This window comes from Phyllobates terribilis, unplaced genomic scaffold (genome assembly GCF_046119375.1).
Source record: "Phyllobates terribilis strain yellow unplaced genomic scaffold, ASM4611937v1 Scaffold_1__5_contigs__length_1240528914, whole genome shotgun sequence".
In the NCBI taxonomy this organism is placed as follows: domain Eukaryota; kingdom Metazoa; phylum Chordata; class Amphibia; order Anura; family Dendrobatidae; genus Phyllobates; species Phyllobates terribilis.
In genome coordinates this window covers 620,273,516-620,293,560 of record NW_027362761.1, presented here as the reverse complement: position 1 = coordinate 620,293,560, position 20,045 = coordinate 620,273,516, and the positions used below count along the sequence as shown (strand labels likewise).

General features: G+C 47.7%; 1 protein-coding gene across 1 annotated transcript in view; it reads right to left on the bottom strand.

Moving 5' to 3' along the window:
• TAF1C (TATA-box binding protein associated factor, RNA polymerase I subunit C) overlaps positions 1-20,045 on the bottom strand; it is a 126,337-nt gene that overhangs the window by 67,558 nt on the left and 38,734 nt on the right. The window contains exon 3 of the mRNA XM_073684376.1: positions 2,226-2,319. Within this exon, the coding sequence (XP_073540477.1) occupies positions 2,226-2,319 (94 nt within the window). The remainder of the gene's footprint in view (positions 1-2,225; positions 2,320-20,045) is intronic.

Below are 20,045 nucleotides of genomic sequence, written 5' to 3'. Positions count from 1 at the left end.
CCCCCACCCTGTACACCCTAAGAAGAAGGGTCCATTCCCCGACACACTGTATGTAGGGGGCACAGCCTCTTCCCCGCACCCTGTACACCCCAAGAAGAAGGGTCCATCCCCCGACACACTGTATATAGAGGGCACAGTCTCCTCCCCGCACCCTGTACACCCCAAGAAGAAGGGTCCATCCCCCGACACACTGTATATAGAGGGCACAGCCTCCTCCCCGCACCCTGTACATCCCAAGAAGCAGGGTCCATCCCCCAACACACTGTGCATAGGGGGCACAGCCTCCTCCCCGCACCCTGTACACCCCAAGAAGAAGGGTCCATCCCCCGACACACTGTATATAGGGGGCACAACCTCCTCCCCGCACCCTGTACACCCCAAGAAGAAGGGTCCATCCCCCGACACACTGTATATAGGGGGCACAACCTCCTCCCTGCACCCTGTATACCCCAAGAAGAAGGGTCCATCCCCCGACACACTGTATATAGGGGGCACAGCCTCCTCCCCGCACCCTGTACACCCTAAGAAGTAGGGTCCATTCCCCGACACACTGTATGTAGGGGGCACAGCCTCCTCCCGCACCCTGTACACCCCAAGAAGAAGGGTCCATCCCCCGACACACTGTATATAGGGGGCACAGCCTCCTCCCCGCATCCTTTACACCCCAAGAAGAAGGGTCCATCCCCTGACACACTGTATATAGAGGGCACAGCCTCCTCCCCGCACCCTGTACACCCCAAGAAGAAGGGTCCATCCCCCGACACACTGTATATAGAGGGCACAGCCTCCTCCCCGCACCCTGTACACCCCAAGAAGCAGGGTCCATCCCCCGACACAATGTATATAGGGGGCACAGCCTCCTACAAGCACCCTGTACACCCCAAGAAGCAGTGTCCATCCCCCGACACAATGTATATAGGGGGCACAGCCTCCTCCCAACACCCTGTACACCACAAGAAGAAGGGTCCATCCCCCGACACACTGTATATAGAGGGCACAGCCTCCTCCCCGCACCCTGTACACCCCAAGAAGCAGGGTCCATCCCCCGACACACTGTATATAGGGTGCACAGCCTCCTCCCCACACCCTGTACACCCCAAGAAGCATGGTCCATCCCCCGACACAATGTGTATAGGGGGCACAGCCTCCTCCCCGCGCCCTGTACACCCCAAGAAGAAGGGTCCATCCCCCGACACACTGTATATAGGGGGCACAGCCTCCTCCCCCCACCCTGTACACCCTAAGAAGAAGGGTCCATTCCCCGACACACTGTATGTAGGGGGCACAGCCTCTTCCCCGCACCCTGTACACCCCAAGAAGAAGGGTCCATCCCCCGACACACTGTATATAGAGGGCACAGTCTCCTCCCCGCACCCTGTACACCCCAAGAAGAAGGGTCCATCCCCCGACACACTGTATATAGAGGGCACAGCCTCCTCCCCGCACCCTGTACATCCCAAGAAGCAGGGTCCATCCCCCAACACACTGTGCATAGGGGGCACAGCCTCCTCCCCGCACCCTGTACACCCCAAGAAGAAGGGTCCATCCCCCGACACACTGTATATAGGGGGCACAGCCTCCTCCCCGCACCCAGTACACCCCAAGAAGGGTCCATCCCCCGACACACTGCATATAAGGGGGCACAGCCTCCTCCCCACACCCTGTACACCCAAAGAAGAAGGGTCCATCCCCCGACACACTGTATATAGGGGGCACAGCCTCCTCCCCGCACCCTGTACACCCTAAGAAGTAGGGTCCATTCCCCGACACACTGTATGTAGGGGGCACAGCCTCCTCCCCGCGCCCTGTACACCCCAGGAAGAAGGGTCCATCCCCCGACACACTGTATATAGGGGGCACAGCCTCCTCCCCGCACCCTGTACACCCCAAGAAGGGTTCATCCCCTGACACACTGTATATAGGGGGCACAGCCTCCTCCCAGCACCCTGTACACCCCAAGAAGAAGGGTTCATCCCCTGACACACTGTATATAGGGGGCACAGCCTTCCTCCCCGCACCCTGTACACCCTAAGAAGTAGGGTCCATTCCCCGACACACTGTATGTAGGGGGCACAGCCTCCTCCCCGCGCCCTGTACACCCTCAGGGCCATCACCATTCTTGCAGGTATAGGCCAGTATGGGTTATATGCCATCTCCACAGGACACCATGCACACTGATGCTCCAGACTTCTTGAGCATGCAGGATTACATTTTGGTGGTCTTACCAGTGTTGGGGGGCAGCAGTGGAGAGGGGACCATCTCTGCTGGAGTCCAGTGCTGCCGCTCTCTGCTGTACAAAGGGATGAACGGCCCATAATCCTGTGGAGAGATGATTCAAGATGAGTCCACAGATTCAGTCCTTATTTTCGGAGAATAAGCCGCGGGTGCACAGGATTAGCGCCATGCCGCCATTGCAGGACATGCATCCCTCCCCGGATGGTTCTGCGGGAGACGACCTTCAGGCAATATACAAGGGATAAAAACAATGAGCAAATCTTAATGGTAGACGTACAGAACACAGGTGCTTAGTGACAACATTCAGCGTGAAAGCCATCCCACCGACAGTGTACCCATCAGGATGGTCCCATGTCTGGCATCTCACCTCGTTATGTGTCAGCCAGCCTCAAAACAGACCGGCGCCAAGCAGGAGCCAGACCGGCGCCAAGCAGGAGCCTGACACGTACACAGTACAAGGAGGTGTGACACTCCCGTCCCGGGGATCCGGCTCTGCTGACCTCTGCTGCGCTCCATGTCGGGTACGGCAAATCGCCCAGTGTGGATCAATCACATCATCTCCCTCTGACCTATTGAAAGGCAGCAGACACCTGTGTCTTGGGATTGAGACTCTAGTCCTAGGTTAGGTGCGCGCTACCATCAGTGCCAACTTCATCCATCCTGCTGCTCCTTTACAGTCCTCGCAGCCCACTTGTCTTATTACAATGCCTGAGGTCCACGTGCCCACCCAGACCTGGGGTTTGGCAGATCCACCTCACCTGGCGAGCTGTGACAATCTACAGACCATGGATTCCAAAGAAACAGCAGCCACAACACCAATGTCGTCAGATACAGATGATCTGTCCGGACTGGTGGTGCAACTTGTCCGGACTGGTGGTGCAACTTGCTCTAAGTCAACGGCAGCTTGTCCAGGTTGAGCGGGATCTCAAAGCCTGAGTGGACAGATCCCTGCAGCTTCTCCACCAGATCATCACATGTGCAGCAGCCTAACAGCTGCACAGCGTCTCCTGCCCCCTTTCCATCGCAGGTGCGCAGCGTCTCCTGCCCCCTTTCCATCGCAGCTGCACAGCGTCTCCAGCCCCCTTTCCATCGCAGCTGCGCAGCGTTTCCGGCCCCCTTTCCATCGCAGCTGCGCAGCGTCTCCAGCCCCCTTTCCATCGCAGCTGCGCAGCGTCTCCTGCCCCCTTTCCATCGCAGCTGCGCAGCGTCTCCTGCCCCCTTTCCATCGCAGCTGCGCAACGTCTCCTGCCCCCTTTCCATCGCAGCTGCGCAGCGTCTCCTGCCCCCTTTCCATCGCAGCTGCGCAGCGTCTCCTGCCCCCTTTCCATCGCAGCTGCGCAGCGTCTCCTGCCCCCTTTCCATCGCAGCTGCGCAGCGTCTCCTGCCCCCTTTCCATCGCAGCTGCGCAGCGTCTCCTGCCCACTTTCCATCGCAGCTGCGCAGCGTCTCCTGCCCCCTTTCCATCGCAGGTGCGCAGCGTCTCCTGCCCCCTTTCCATCGCAGGTGCGCAGCATCTCCTGCCCCCTTTCCATCGCAGGTGCGCAGCGTCTCCTGCCCCCCTTCCATCGCAGGTGCGCAGCGTCTCCTGCCCCCTTTCCATCGCAGCTGTGCAGCGTCTCCTGCCCCCTTTCCATCACAGCTGTGCAGCGTCTCCTGCCCCCTTTCAGTCTCAGCTGTGCAGCGTCTCCTGCCCCCTTTCCGTCACAGCTGCGCAGCATCTCCTGCCCCCTTTCCGTCACAGCTGCGCAGCGTCTCCTGCCCCTGTCACAGCTGCACAGCGTCTCCTGCCCCCTTTCCGTCACAGCTGCGCAGCGTCTCCTGCCCCTATCTGTCACAGCTGCACAGCGTCTCCTGCCCCTATCTTTCACAGCTATGCCTGCCCTGAGTCTCCCGTCACCTTTCACCATGGTCAGCGGTATATCAGTGACTTGAGGTGGAGTTCACTGTGCAGCGGGATTAGAGCAGACGGGCGAGCCGTTATTCACCATAGATCATTCACACTGTCCCTGGTTCTCCGGTTCTTCATCCTTACCGCACACACCATCATCCTCGTTGCATTGCTTCCGGTTTTTACGCGTACTCATGGTTCCCGCTTCTACCTCACACTTTGATGCTCCTTATGACAGTACAGCGGTGGTCCTTGTGGTCTCGCTCGCTCTGGAAGGGTCCTGTCTTCAGGATTCTCTCCATATACAGTACAGACCAAAAGTTTGGACACACCTTCTCATTTAAAGATTTTTCTGTATTTTTGTCGGGGTCGTAGCGACATTCCACTCGTCCTCCAGTCACTCCAAATTAAGGCTATGAGCATGGGTCAACCATTCAAAGAATGAGTCAGACAACAAGCTGGTTCAAACTCAGAGCATGCTCAGAAGGCTACTGGCAAGCCACGATCTCAGCAATGTTCTGTCTTTATTTCCGCATGCACAAACCTAAATACACTACATAATGGGGAGGGGAAAGGGAGTGTTCGTGGCGGGGTAAGCCATAAATGTCTAGTATCCAGCCACTCCTGATTGGTCCACGACTCCTTAACTCAGTCTCTGGGCAGACAACAGTCAGTTGATGTTTTGGTTTCATTTCTCTGAAACAGGTGCTTGGCTGATACTGGCACCATCTTAGCATAAGTTTCGATCTAAGTAACACGTAGCAAGGAAAGCTTATTGTTATAGGACACAAAATGGTGGTTAGTACATAAGCAAAGCGTATAAAAGTATAAAAGTGGAAATATATATACAGTACAGACCAAAAGTTTGGACACACCTTCTCATTTAAAGATTTTTATGTATTTTCATGACTATGAAAATTGTACATTCACACTGAAGGCATCAAAACTATGAATTAACACATGTCGAATTATATACTTAACAAAAAAGTGTGAAACAACTGAAAATATGTCTTATATTCTAGGTTCTTCACAGTAGCCACCTTTTGCTTTGATGACTGCTTTGCACACTCTTGGCATTCTCTTGATGAGCTTCAAGAGGTAGTCACCAGAAATGGTTTTCACTTCACAGGTGTGCCCTGTCAGGTTTAATAAGTGGGATTTCTTGCCTTATAAATGGGGTTGGGACCATCAGTGGTGTTGTGCAGAAGTCTGGTGGATACACTGCTGATAGTCCTACTGAATAGACTGTTAGAATTTGTATTATGGCAAGAAAAAAGCAGCTAAGTAAAGAAAAACGAGTGGCCATCATTACTTTAAGAAATGAAGGTCAGTCAGTGCGAAAAATTGGGAAAACTTTGAAAGTGTCCTCAAGTGCAGTTGCAAAAACCATCAAGCGCTACAAAGAAACCGGCTCACATGAGGACCGCCCCAGAAAAGGAAGACCAAGAGTCACCTCTGCTTCTGAGGATAAGTTTATCCGAGTCACCAGCCTCAGAAATCGCAGGTTAACAGCAGCTCAGATTAGAGACCATGTCAATGCCACACAGAGTTCAAGGAGCAGACACATCTCTACAATAACTGTTAAGAGGAGACTTTGTGCAGCAGGCCTTCATGGTAAAAGAGCTGCAAGGAAACCACTGCTAATGACAGGCAACAAGCAGAAGAGACTTGTTTGGGCTAAAGAACACAAGGAATGGACATTAAACCAGTGGAAATCTGTGCTTTGGTCTGATGAGTGCAAATTTGAGATCTCTGGTTCCAACCACCGTGTCTTTGTGTGACGCAGAAAAGGTGAGCGGATGGACTCTACATGCCTGGTTCCCACCGTGAAGCATGGAGGAGGAGGTGTGATGGTGTGGGGGTGCTTTGCTGGTGACACTGTTGGGGATTTATTCAAAATTGAAGGCATACTGAACCAGCATGGCTACCACAGCATCTTGCAGCGGCATGCTATTCCATCCGGTTTGCGTTTAGTTGGACCATGATTTATTTTTCAACAGGACAATGACCCCAAACACACCTCCAGGCTGTGTAAGGTCTATTTGACCAAGCAAGGAGAGTGATGGGGTGCTACGCCAGATGACCTGGCCTCCACAGTCACCAGACCTGAACCCAATAGAGATAGTTTGGGGTGAGCTGGACCGCAGAGTGAAGGCAAAAGGGCCAACAAGTGCTAAGCATTTCTGGGAACTCCTTCAAGATTGTTGGAAGACCATTTCCGGTGACTATCTCTTGAAGCTCATCAAGAGAATGCCAAGAGTGTACAAAGCAGTCATCAAAGCAAAAGGTGGCTACTTTGAAGAACCTAGAATATAAGACATATTTTCAGTTGTTTCACACTTTTTTGTTAAGTATATAATTCCACATGTGTTAATTCATAGTTTTGATGCCTTCAGTGTGAATGTACAATTTTCATAGTCATGAAAATACAGAAAAATCTTTAAATGAGAAGGTGTGTCCAAACTTTTGGTCTGTACTGTATATATATTCTTTTTTTTTACCCTGACATTCCCCCCTAAACACTAAGCTTTCCCTTGCTTCGGGGCCTTTGAGACTGTCCATGTGTGGGGAGAGGGGAGGTGGATTTCTTCACCCAATTATTTTAGAAGCTGCCCCCTTATGGGACGCCCCCAAACAATTGAGCCCTACCCTAAATGACACATGGAGTTCTCCCAACTGACCCTAAACTAAATCTCTCAATTGGACTCTGTCATGGGGGGTCTGGTCAGGCTTGTTTAAAGGAGTGTATTTCTCCATATCTTCCTTACTGGTATCATCATGTAACAGAGATGTGGTTTCTTGATTCAAAAAGGTCCCGGAGGTTGGAACAGCATTGTTTATAGCTTTCCTGTATAAGGGGACTATGCAGCATAGGACCACCAGGCCCAATACTAATAGACCTCCTATCACTAGACAAGCTTGCTGGAGGAATCCCTTGAGCCCTCCCAACCAACCTGAGAAGAAGGAGGTATCTACCCCTGTGTTCGCCTTCACTTCCTCTGCCAGACTTGTTATTGTTATGTTCTGCTACCAGAGCTAAGGAAAGAGAGGAGATCTGTCCCTACGATAGAACTCAGCTGAATCCCTACGATGTAACAGGGAACCTGATCCTGCTGGGAGGACTGGGAGGAAAATGGGACACCTCCTAACAGAAATAGTAGCAGACAGACAAACAAACAAAATATATAGAACACTGAGGTCCGTAGACCAAGCAAACTAACAGAGTTAGATACAGAGCACAGGCTAGCTAGAAAGTAGTTATACAATGAAGTCCAGCAAAGCCAGAAGGGCGGAGCAGGATTAAATAGGCCAACGAGGTCATGTGACCAGCAAAGGAAAAAACCTAAGAGCAAGGTTCTAACAGTACCCCCCCTTCTAAGAGGATCCTCCGGATCCCCTAGGACCAGGCTTATCAGGAAATCTCCTGTGAAACGCTCTGATAAGTCTGGACGCGGAAACATCATCTGACCTCACCCAAGACTAATCCTCGGGTCCGAAACCTTTCCAGGCCACCAGATACTGCAAACTACCTCTATACCGTCTAGAGTTAAGGATGCGAGAAATTTCATATTCCCCGTCCTCCACCACCGGAGGAACAGAGGCAGAGGCGTCACCATCCGACACAACAGCTTTTTTTAACAGAGAGACATGAAATACCGGATTAATTCTCCAGGAGGTAGGAACCTCCAACCTAACAGCAGATTGGTTGACAACCTGAAGCACCTTAAAGGGCCCTACAAACTTGGGACCCAATTTCTTTGAAGGAATCCTCAACCGCCGATTCCTAGAGGACAACCAAACCATGTCACCAACAGCGAACAAAACCTCCTGTCGTTTCCTATCAAAGTAGTCTTTAGATTTTCTGTTGGCCTCCTGAAGATTACCATGCACATCCGTCCAAACTCTCTCCAAATCACCGGAAAAATTCTCCTCCTCAGGCACGGCAGATCCCAACTTGGAGAACGACCCAAACGACGGATGTCTCCCAGAACAACAAAAAAAAGGCGAACAACCAGCAGAAGAAGATGTATGATTGTTCAGAGCAAATTCAGAAAGTGGCAGAAACTCAGACCACCCCTCTTGATTGTCTGCCACAAAACAACGCAAGAACTGCTCAACATCCTGGTTTTTCCTTTCTGTCTGGCCATTAGATTCAGGATGATATCCGGACGAGAACGAAAGATGAACTCCCAACCTGTCACAAAAGGCACGCCAAAAACGAGCCACGAACTGAGGACCCCTATCAGAAACAATGTCAGTAGGAACGCCATGAAGTCTGACAATTTCCTTGACAAAGGCCTTAGCGAGAGTTTTAGCGCAGGGCAGTTTGACGAAGGGAACCAAGTGACACATCTTGCTAAAACGGTCCACGACCACCCAGATGACAGTAAAACCCTCAGAGGGGGGAAGGTCAGTTATAAAGTCCATAGCCAAATGTGTCCAAGGAGCACTGGGAACCTCCAAAGGACAAAGCAACCCCGCAGCAGGAGTATGTGAGGACTTAGATCTAGCACATATAGTACATTGACGCACCCACTTAATGACTTCCTTCTGCCATCCAGGCCACCAAAAACTGCGACCCACCAGTCTCTTGGTCTCAGAGATTCCGGGATGACCTGCCAACCGAGATTCGTGACACTCAACAAACAAATCTCTCCTAAAGGTCCCAGGCACAAACAACCTCCCATGAGGAGTGTTAGATGGGGCATTCTCCTGAGCTTTAAGAATCTCATCTTCCAAAACGGAGTCCAAAGCAGCTATCACAACACCTTCTTGTAAAATGTTCTCCTCTTTCTCAGCACCGACTATGGGAGAAAAACTGCGAGACAAGGCATCCGCATTAACATTCTTAGTACCAGGGATGTAAGTAACGGAGAAATTAAACCGCGAGAAAAACAGTGCCCACCTAGCCTGACGGGCATTCAGGCGCTTGGCAGCATCAAGATATATCAGATTTTTATGATCCGTAAGAACCTGAACGGGAAATTCCGCACCTTCCAAGAAGTGGCGCCAGTGTTCAAATGCGAGTTTAATAGCCAATAATTCCCGATTACCAATATCGTAATTCAGTTCAGTCTACGAAAATTTTTTTGAAAAAAAGGCACAGGGATGTAATCCATCCCCGTTATCCTGAGACAATACTGCGCCAACCCCCACCGAAGAAGCATCAACCTCAACCAAAAACGGCTTAGTCACATCAGGCTGCATAAGGATGGGAGCAGAGGTGAACCTCTCCTTGAGATACACAAAAGCTTCAATGGCCTCAGAAGACCACTGAACCGCATCAGCACCTTTCCTGGTGAGATCGGTCAGTGGTTTGACAATACTAGAAAATTTTTTTATGAATTTTCTGTAATAATTGGCGAAACCTAAAAACCTCTGTATCGATTTCAAACCAATAGGCCTAGGCCATTCCTGTACAGCTTGAACTTTAACCGGGTCCATCTCAAAGCCCTCGCTGGAGATAATGTAACCCAAAAAACTAATTCTCTGTACAGCGAACTCACATTTCTCCAGCTTAGCAAAAAGCGAATTGTCCATTAACAATTGTAATACCTCACGTACGCTCCGCCAATGAGACTCCAGATCCGGCGAATAAATCAAAATGTCATCCAAATACACAACCACATTTTTGCCGATCAAAGGTCTAAGGATGTCATTAATAAGATTCTGAAAAAATGCAGGAGCATTAGTAAGACCAAAAGGCATAACCAGATTCTCAAAATGACCCACAGGAGTGTTAAAAGCAGTCTTCCATTCATCACCCTCCTTCATGCGCAACAGATTGTATGCCCCCTTAAGGTCAATTTTAGAGAACCACTTGGCCCCCATTAACTGGTTAAACAGATCAGGAATCAATGGCAGTGGGTAAGGATTGCGTACAGTAATTTTGTTAATCTCACGAAAATCCAGACAAGGACGTAAACCGCCGTCCTTTTTTTTTTTTACAAAAAAAAAATCCAACCGCCACAGGAGACTTAGAGGGCCTAATGTGACCGGCGGCCAAACTTGTCTGTATGTATTCCTCCAAAGCCTTCCTCTCAGGAATAGTAAGGTTAAATAAACGACTTTTAGGAAGAGTCGCTCCAGGGACAAATTCAATAGAACAATCATAGTCTCTATGGGGAGGCAAAACCTGCGATTCCTTCTCAGAAAAAACTCTCCAAAAATCCTGAATAGGAACAGGCAATTCTCCCCTATCCAAAGCTGCAATACGCCCGTTACAACACTTGTCATAACATTTATGGCTCCAGGATTTAATTTCACTGGTAGACCAATCCAGTACAGGATTGTGAAATTTTAACCAGGGTAATCCCAATATTACTGGAGAAGGCAAGTTATTCAAAACTACCAAATCCAATTTCTCATGGTGAACACCATTAATAGTGAGAGGAAATTCACAGACCTTGAGAGTAATATTCTTCAAAGGGGAACCATCCACAGAAACCACAGCAATGGGGGATGATAAAGGTTCGGGTTTTAAATTGAGTCTTTCCAAGAATCCCCCATCAATTACATTCAGAGTAGATCCACAATCAACAAACACCCGAAATTCCATTAATTTTTCCTGAGCAATCGTGGAAGCAGCTAAAAATACACCCTTGGAATTTAAACAGGCAATACGGGCATGACTGACCATTTTTTTTTTCTTTCTTCATACGAAGCTCACAGCCTTTAATTAAATGACCAGATTTTCCGCAATAGAAACACAAGCCTTCAGAAAATCGACGGTCTTTTTCTTGAGAGCGAGGTGCCACCGATCCAATCTCCATCGATTCACCACTGTTAGTACACACATTCTCATAACCAGAAACTGACATAGCAGAGGATTTGCTCTCATTAACCCTTGCACGCAGTCTCCTATCCACCCGTATAGCTAATTGCATAGCCTGTTGCAAATCTTCAGGTGTAGGATAAGCAATTAGCAGGTCTTTAACCCTTTCATTGAGCCCAGCAAGAAATAGACTTTTCAGAGCAGAATCGTTCCACCCTGTTTGAGTAGACCAACGACGGAAATGAGTACAATATTTTTCCACATTACCTGATCCCTGTCTCAAACATCTTAAGTCAGTCTCAGCTGATGCGACACGGTCAGGATCATCATATAATAGTCCCAAAGCAGAAAAAAAACTATCCACTGATCTGAAGCATGTATCACTAGGTTGCAAAGAAAAGGCCCACTCCTGAGGCTCTTTGCGCAAAAGTGACATTATGAACCCTATGCGCTGGGATTCATCCCCAGAGGACTTGGGTCTCAAACGAAAATACAATAAGCAAGCATTTTTAAATGAAAAAAATTCTCGGTGTTCACCAAAAAATAAATCCGGCAAACATACCTTAGGCTCCAAGAAATGTGCTCCAGGACAGTTACTCACGTGCTGACGGAGCTCGACCACCTCCAGAGAGAGTCCCTGCAGGCGATGAGCCAAATCCTGAACCGACACCATGATGGAACAGAAAAATCTTTCCTTAGAGAATTTGCGGGCTGGACTTACTGTTATGTTCTGCTACCAGAGCTAAGGAAAGAGAGGAAATCTGTCCCTACGATAGAACTCAGCTGAATCCCTACGATGTAACAGGGAACCTGATCCTGCGATCAGACCTGCTAAAGTCCTAAGCTAGTCTGTACGGAGACCTATAGATGTGGGGAAGGAATCCCTACAAGTACTAAGGACTGGGAGGAAAATGGGACACCTCCTAACAGAAATAGTAGCAGACAGACAAACAAACAAAATATATAGAACACTGAGGTCCGTAGACCAAGCAAACTAACAGAGTTAGATACAGAGCACAGGCTAGCTAGAAAGTAGTTATACAATGAAGTCCAGCAAAGCCAGAAGGGCGGAGCAGGATTAAATAGGCCAACGAGGTCATGTGACCAGCAAAGGAAAAAACCTAAGAGCAAGGTTCTAACAGTTATCCTTCGAAGAGCTTCCACGGTTTTCCCATTCACTCCAGAGTTCTGGGGAATGTATGTGCAACGTTCTTCCCCTATCATCCCACATACTCCACCTTTCTCAGCAAGAATCATATCTATTGCCAATCTATTTTGAAGAGTCATCCTTGTATTGGGCCCTAGTTCCTCAACTATGCCCTGGAAGGCATCTCTGCTGTAATTTATAAATCTCTGTTCAGTGTAATAGACATAGTTTATCCAATCTACATTCCTATTGATCTGTATAGCCGGGATGAGAGAGAGAAATCCAGCAACTACTTGATTCTGGGCCTTGTACTCATCTGGGACCCCCCTAGGGACTCCTATAGAGTCTATATAGGCCTTCGGGTCTTCTGCATAGCTCATATGCAGCTGTTCCAGACTTCTCTTTTTCCTGGTCAGTTCAGGAGTTGTTTCCGGGTTCCAGGGCAGGATTCTGAATTGCATGGCTAATTTTACTAGGGTGCACTGTCCGGTCCAGGTGGTGGGAAGCCTGGGTCTGAGTCGTCCATCCCCACAGAACCAATAACTATCATATATATATCTGGAATGATTGCTTAGTTGACCAGTGTCCACAGTTTCGTTAGTCTGACAGAAACCGTCTTTGAAAATTCCTAAAGAACGACCGGTAGAGTTGTCAGGGGAATAGCATGTTTAATTATCTTTGGTTATTGTTACTTCACCTGGGGTCCGAATTTTTGCCTTGGAGCTAACCAGGGGAATGTATTCAGGACAAGAGCTATCGTCTACTTTATTTTTCAGCAACTTTAATAAGCAGAGGGTACTATTATGGTCAGCTGGGAAAGCATGGGTGTACAGATGAGTATTGGCGGCTACACAGGCCACGCAACTTACGGATATGTTCTGGGCTCTAACATTGTACCGTACCCATTCTAACCATAGATTTTTACGGGGATTTACCTGGGTTTCTATGGAGAAAACTTCTTCCCACCCAAGCCCTGGGATGGGAATGACCTCGTTTAAAATTTTTTGCAGCATAACACCTTCGCTAGATTGACTTGTGTTCAAAGGGGCTGGTGTAGGTTTTGTTTGTATATCTTTTAGCTCTATTATTCCTTGACCAGGGTTTATAGCATCATTGTAGCTACTCAAAACATATTTCCCCAAATCTCCTGTTTGAGGGTTCTCCAGATTCAGATATAAAGGGAAGCAGTCTTTTTCCCATGAACATTTTGGTCTACGTGGCCACTGTACCTTATCTATAAATCCAGTGCTCAGGGTCATTCGGATTAATAGAGATCTCCCTTCTCGGTCCTTCCTGTTTACAGCTTCCTTTGGTTTGTATTCCCAGTCAGTATCTCCCGTATTCCACCCCACATCTGACCAATAATAGCAATTTTCGTTTCCTGGACGGGTTACACAGAGAAAACGTTCCTCGGGCATAAGCATCATACCACTTCCATGTCATTCCTGCACAATCCACTATGTCACAGTAATCAAATCGATACGTCTGGATTTTTGCGTGAGTATCTACCCAAAATGTGGTAGTTGTCCACCCTGGGACAGACAGTAAGCATATGGAAAGGATATAGAAGAAGGTAGTCATCTTTTATAGGCTCGTTTTGTCTCTCTTGCAGTGGGAGGCGTGAATCCAGGTGCTCTTGCCCTCAAGCTTCAGAGCTGTAGGAGTAGTCAGGATCACAGTGTAGGGGCCCTCAAATCTGGGTTGGAGACAGTCCCTCCGGACAAACTTCTTTACATACACCAGGTCGCCTGGGGTGAAATCATGTACCGCATCACCTGTGGATTCTGGGAGAGAAGCAGATACTGTAGAGCGGGTGTTAGTCAATTCTTTAGACAGAGCAATCACAAATTTTACTACTCTATCATGTGTTTCAGACAACTCTTGGGGCCTAATTTCTCCTATTTTAGGTGGGGTCCCAAACAAAATTTCATAGGGAGTTAGCCCATGTTTAGCTTGTGGGGTGTGTCTGATATGATACAATACTATAGGGAGTAGGTCGGGCCAGGGGAGGGGATGATCTTGGGTCATTTTCAAGAGCTGGGTCTTGAGTGTGGAATTCATCCTTTCCACTTTGCCTGAACTGGCAGGATGGTATGGAGTGTGGAGGCCCAAATCTGTTCCCAACATGTTCCAAAGTTCTTTGTAGATATTTGCTGTGAAAGCTGGTCCTTGATCCGATTCTATGACTTGGGGAACTCCAAATCTGCAGCAATTTCAGTGATCAGTTTCTTGGCTGTGACTTTAGCAGTCATGTTGACAACCGGGTAGGCCTCGGGCCAGGCTGAGAACATATCCACGGCTACCAAAACGTACTCATATTTTCCTGCTTTAGGCATTTGGATATGGTCGACTTGTATTCTCTGCCAAGGGTAGTCTGGTTTAGCCAGGTGTTGGAGAGGGACCCGTGCCGTACACGTTGGGTTGCAGGTAGCGCAGACAGAGCAGGATTTTGAGTATGCAGTCACAGTGGAAGAGATTCCGGGTGCAAAGTACAGTTTCTTGATACATGCCAAGGCTTGATTCTTTCCTCGGTGTGTAGGCCCGTGAGCCCATGCTGCCACGGCCGAGTACATGCGCCTGGGCAAGCAAGGTTTTCCGCCCACTTGATAAAGAGCTGAGTCGATCTTTAAATCTTTGCGACCTGCCAGCACGGCTCCTGCCGCTTTCCATTGCTTGACTTCTTCAGTGGGGGTCTTCCTTTGTTCCTCACACAATTTTTCTTCAGGCATTCTGACCCCCCTGGATTCCACTTGTGTCTCCGCTGGACTTGTATGGTCTTCCGCCGGCTGTTCTTTGGCCCTTGCTCTAGTGAGCGCCACAGCTACGGTTTGCAGGGTCTCCCCCATCTCTTCTTCCTTTTCCTGCCACTTTGATGACACATTCTCCACTGCTGCAATCTTGGCTGCTTGGTCAGCTAGGTGGTTGCCCCTGGCTTTCCTGGAATCTAGTCTTCCATGAGCCTTGACCTTGATAACAGCAACCTGAATGGGTAGTTCCAGGGCCTTCATTAGGGCCTTAATCCATGAGGCATGTTTCACTGGTGTACCTGCAGCTGTGATGAATCCTCTAGACTTCCACAAGAGTCCAAAATCATTGCAAATTCCATGTCCATACCTAGAATCGGTATATATGTTTGCCGTTGTTCCAGCTGCCAGGTGGCAGGCTTCTGTGAGAGCTACAAGTTCAGCTTCTTGTGCAGACATGTATGGTGGTAGAGCTTCAGCCTTGAGGACTGTTAGGTCTGTTGTGACAGCATATCCCGTGTGGAACTTCCCTTGAGGGTCTGCGAAACGGGATCCATCAGTCCATAGATGCAAGGCAGGGTGTGCGAGCGGATGTGCCACCATATTCTCTGGAGCAGAAGTCTCTTCCTGCAAAATTTTTATACAATCATGAGGTTCCACCAATGGACCTTCACCCTGTTCATCTTCCCCCCTAGAAGGTGGAAGCAAAGTGGCAGGGTTGATAGTCAGACATCTGGTAAATGTTATATTGGAGGGCAACAATAGGGAACACTGCAGCCGCAGGTGTCTTTGGTTGGTTAGATGTTTCGGAGATGTTTGTTGCAGAACAGCCGAGAGATCATGGCCAGCCTGTATAACTAGATCATGTCCAAGGACGATATCAGCTGACTTGTCAAGGAGGATGTGAGCAGCGTGGACCGCCTTAAGGCACGTGGGGGCAGTTCGAGCGACAGGGTCCAGGCGGGCTGAGTAGTAGCCTAAAGGCCGATACTTATGATCATAGCGTTGTGCTAGAACTCCAGAGGCATGACCTTCCGATTCAGAGACAAAGAGGTGAAATGGCTGAGTATAGTCTGGTAAGCCCAAGACCGGGGCAGAGACAACAGCCTGTTTAAGGCGGTCAAAACATAGTCTGCGTTGGTGAGAGACACGTGGATCTTCAGCATGAAGCCAGATGGAGCCTTCGTCCTTAAGACAGTCATACAGGGGTTGCATAAGCTTTGAGGCATCCGGGATCCATTGCCTGCAGTAAGTGATGAGGCCAAGGAAAGTCTGCATAGCGGAGTAGGTGGTTGGGAAGGTGATATCCATGATGGCTTGTTTTCTTTCTTCAGTCAGATGTCTAGCACCTTGTGATATACAATGTCCGAGGAAAATGACCTTGGGCAGACACCATTGGACTTTGCCTTTCGAGACCTTACAGTTAGCTGAGTGAAGAAACCAGAGAAGGGATGCTGACATCTCTGGCAAATTTTCTTCAGTGCCGCAGAGTAAAAGATCATCCACATATTGTAGAAGAGTGACCTGAGGGTTATCTTGAACCCATGGCTCCAGAATAGACTTCATAGAATGAATGAATTGGTTAGGAGAGTTCTGGGCTCCTTGTGGAGTCCTGGTCCATGTAAGCTGTGCTCCTTGAAAGGTAATGCAAAAAGAAACCACAAATCTTCATGCAAGGGTATACTGAAGAAGGCGTTGGCCAGATCTAACACCGTAAACAAGGTGGCCGTTGGAGGCACCTGAGACAAGAGGGTGTTTGGGTTGGGTACCACCGGAGTTTCTAAAATGGTAGCTGCATTGACGGCTCTGAGATCCTGAACCAGCCGGTATCTTGGAGGCGGTTTTCTTTTTTTTTTTTTTTACAGGAAAGCCGGGTGTATTGCATGGAGATACACATCTGACAAGGACTCCTGACTCCAGGAGGGAAGCGATTTGGGTACCCAAGCTTTGTTCTTGTGCCGCCTTGAGGGGGTATTGTGGCAACCGTGGGTACCTGTGTCCAGGCTTGAGGTGTACTTGGACCGGGGGAACCTGCAGGAGGCCAACGTCCTCTGGCCCGCTGGACCACAGAGAGTGAGGGAACTGTGAGGAAGAAAACCAGGGGAGGAGTCCTGAGGAGATAATTTGCATATTCCCACTGCATTTTGGGGTAAGTGAAGAGTCTCCGCGAGCTCAAAGAACACTGGATTTTGGCTGTTGGAGCTGAAAAGAGGACATCGGTAAACCAGGGGAGGAGTCCTGAGGAGATAATTTGCATATTCCCACTGCATTTTGGGGTAAGTGAAGAGTCTCCGCGAGCTCAAAGAACACTGGATTTTGGCTGTTGGAGCTGAAAAGAGGACATCAGTAAACGGCGCGCCTGCCGGCGCGTGCATTTTGAAGCTTTTTTTTAAGCTTTTTTCACTGTTTTCAGAACATTAACAGTAAGAACATAGAAGAGTCCAGGAGCCATTTGGTGAGCTGCATATCCTGCTACATGTTCACAGACTTGCCAGTGGAAAAGCCAAACTTCACATGCCAGAAATGCAAGCTTGTGTCCCTGTTGGAGGAAAAGTTGCGAAATCTAGAAGAGAGGTTAACTACCTTGAAAATCATTAAGGAAGGTGAAGAGTTCTTAGACAGAGCAGAATTATCTCTTCATGATTCAGAAAGAGAAGAAATTCTCTCTGCACCTGAGGAAACAGAGGAATGGAAGCATGTGACCCACAGAAGCCGGAGGATCGAGAGGCAGTCAGCACCCATACTGCTCAGGAACCAGTACCAGGCTCTCACACAGGAGAACCATGAAGAAATACAGCAAGATAAGACTTTGCCAGCAATGAATAACCTTGTAAGCCCTCAGAATCCTCCTGGATGGAGAAAGAAGAATGTTGTGAAGAAAAAACGGAGAGTGGTGGTCATGGGGGATTCCCTGTTAAGAGGAACAGAGGCCGCTATCTGCAGACCAGACATAACCTCAAGAGAAATGTGCTGTCTTCCAGGAGCAAAAATTAAAGATGTGTCTGACAGGATATCAAGACTCTTCAGACCTACAGATCACTACCCATTCCTGCTAATACATGTGGGGACAAATGACACCGCAAGAAAGGACCTGGAAACCATCTGCAGTGACTTTGAAGACTTAGGCAAGAAAGTGAAAGAATTGGGAGCGCAGGTGGTCTTCTCATCCATCCTTCCAGTGGATGGCCATGGAACAATGAGGTGGAATAAGATTCTACAGGTGAACAACTGGCTACGTCGATGGTGCCGTCAACAAGGATTTGGATTTCTGGATCACGGAATGAATTACCTATACGATGGACTACTTGCTAGAGATGGGGTGCACCTTACGAAGACTGGAAAACATGTATTTGGAAGTCGCCTTGCTACACTCATCAGGAGAGCTTTAAACTAGAACAATGTGGGAAGGGAAGCAAAAGGCCAGAAAAAGCCATACAGCTGACAAATACTATTGAGATCTCTGCTACTGGAAGTGGAAAAGAAGAACAAAGACAAAAAAATCTAAATAATAAAAATATGGGAGGAAGAGAAACCAATCACAAACTAAAATGTTTTTATACAAATGCACAAAGCATGGGCAACAAACAAGGAGAATTGGAACTACTAATGCAGGAAAAGGAATATGATGTCATTGGAATCACTGAAACTTGGTGGGACGATACACATGATTGGAATAAAAGGCTAAAAGGATACAACTTATTTGCAAGAAACAGACTTGATAAACGAGGAGGAGGTGTCGCATTGTATGTTAGAAAAGCGAATATCTGCACAGAGATTGAAGCTTCAGAGACTGGGAGTTCTGTGGAAACTGTTTGGGTAAGAATACAAGGAGAGAACAACGGAAAGGACACCATTGTAGGCATTTACTACAGGCCACCTGGGCAAGCTGAAGATATGGATGAACTCTTTATGTATCAAATGACCAAGTTCTCCAAAAAATATGACGTAGTGGTCATGGGAGATTTCAACTATCCAGATATTTGTTGGGAATCTCTCTCAAGTAAAACTAACAGGTCAAGCAAATTCTTATCCTCTCTTGCTGACAACTTTATCTTCCAAAAGGTAGGGGAGAAAACAAGGGGATCTGCTACTTTGGATCTAATCCTTATAAACAGGGAGGAAATGGTTGAGGAGGTAAAGGTGGCTGGGACCCTAGGAGGCAGCGATCATGCTATTATAGAATTTTGGATAACTAGAGGAGGAAGACATGTGAAGACTCAAACTTCAAGGTTAGATTTTAGAAAGGCAGATTTTAAGAGACTCAGAAAGAGAATAGGAGGGATCCAATGGCTGGATGTCCTTAAGGACAAAAATGTCCAGGAAGGATGGGAAATTTTTAAAAATGACATTCTCAAAGCACAATCGTTAACAATCCCGAAAAGTAGGAAGAATGGGAAGCATTTAAGGAAACCAGGATGGATGAACACAGAACTTAAAGACATGCTAAAAAGAAAGAAAGAAATGTTTATTAAATGGAAAGAGGGAGGCATATCTAAAGAAGATTATAATGCAGTCTGCAGATCCTGCAGGGCACGTATCAGGTTAGCTAAAGCTGACAATGAATTAAGGCTTGCAAGAGATGTCAAAAGCAATAAAAAAGGATTTTGGGGGTATGTCAAAAGTAAAAGAAAAGTCAAAGATGCTATAGGATTTTTACAGGATGAAAATGGAGAAATGGTAAGAGAGGATGTTGAGAAGGCCGAACTTTTTAATTCCTATTTTGCATCTGTTTTCTCTCAGAAAGAAAATGTAACATCAACTGATCTTCACTGTCCTTTTAAAGGAATAGAGGAATCCAAGTTATCTGTAAACAGAAAGATTGTGAGGGAATATTTAGCTAACATAAATGAGTTCAAGTCTCCAGGTCCAGATGAATTACACCCCAGAGTACTGAAGGAGATCGTAGAAGAAATTTTAGAACCACTCTCCATAATCTTTGAAAATTCTTGGAGAACAGGAGAAGTCCCAGAAGACTGGAGAAGAGCAAATGTTGTTCCTATCTTCAAAAAGGGGAAGAAGGTGGACCCAGGGAACTATAGGCCGGTGAGTCTGACTTCTATACCAGGAAAGATCTTTGAACAAATTATTAAACAACATGTATGTAAGTACATGGATAAGAATGAAGTGATTAACCAGAGTCAGCATGGGTTTGTAACTAACAAGTCATGTCAGACTAACTTAATTTCCTTCTATGACAGAATCACTGACTGGGTGGATCAGGGAAATGCTGTAGATATAGTATATCTTGACTTCAGC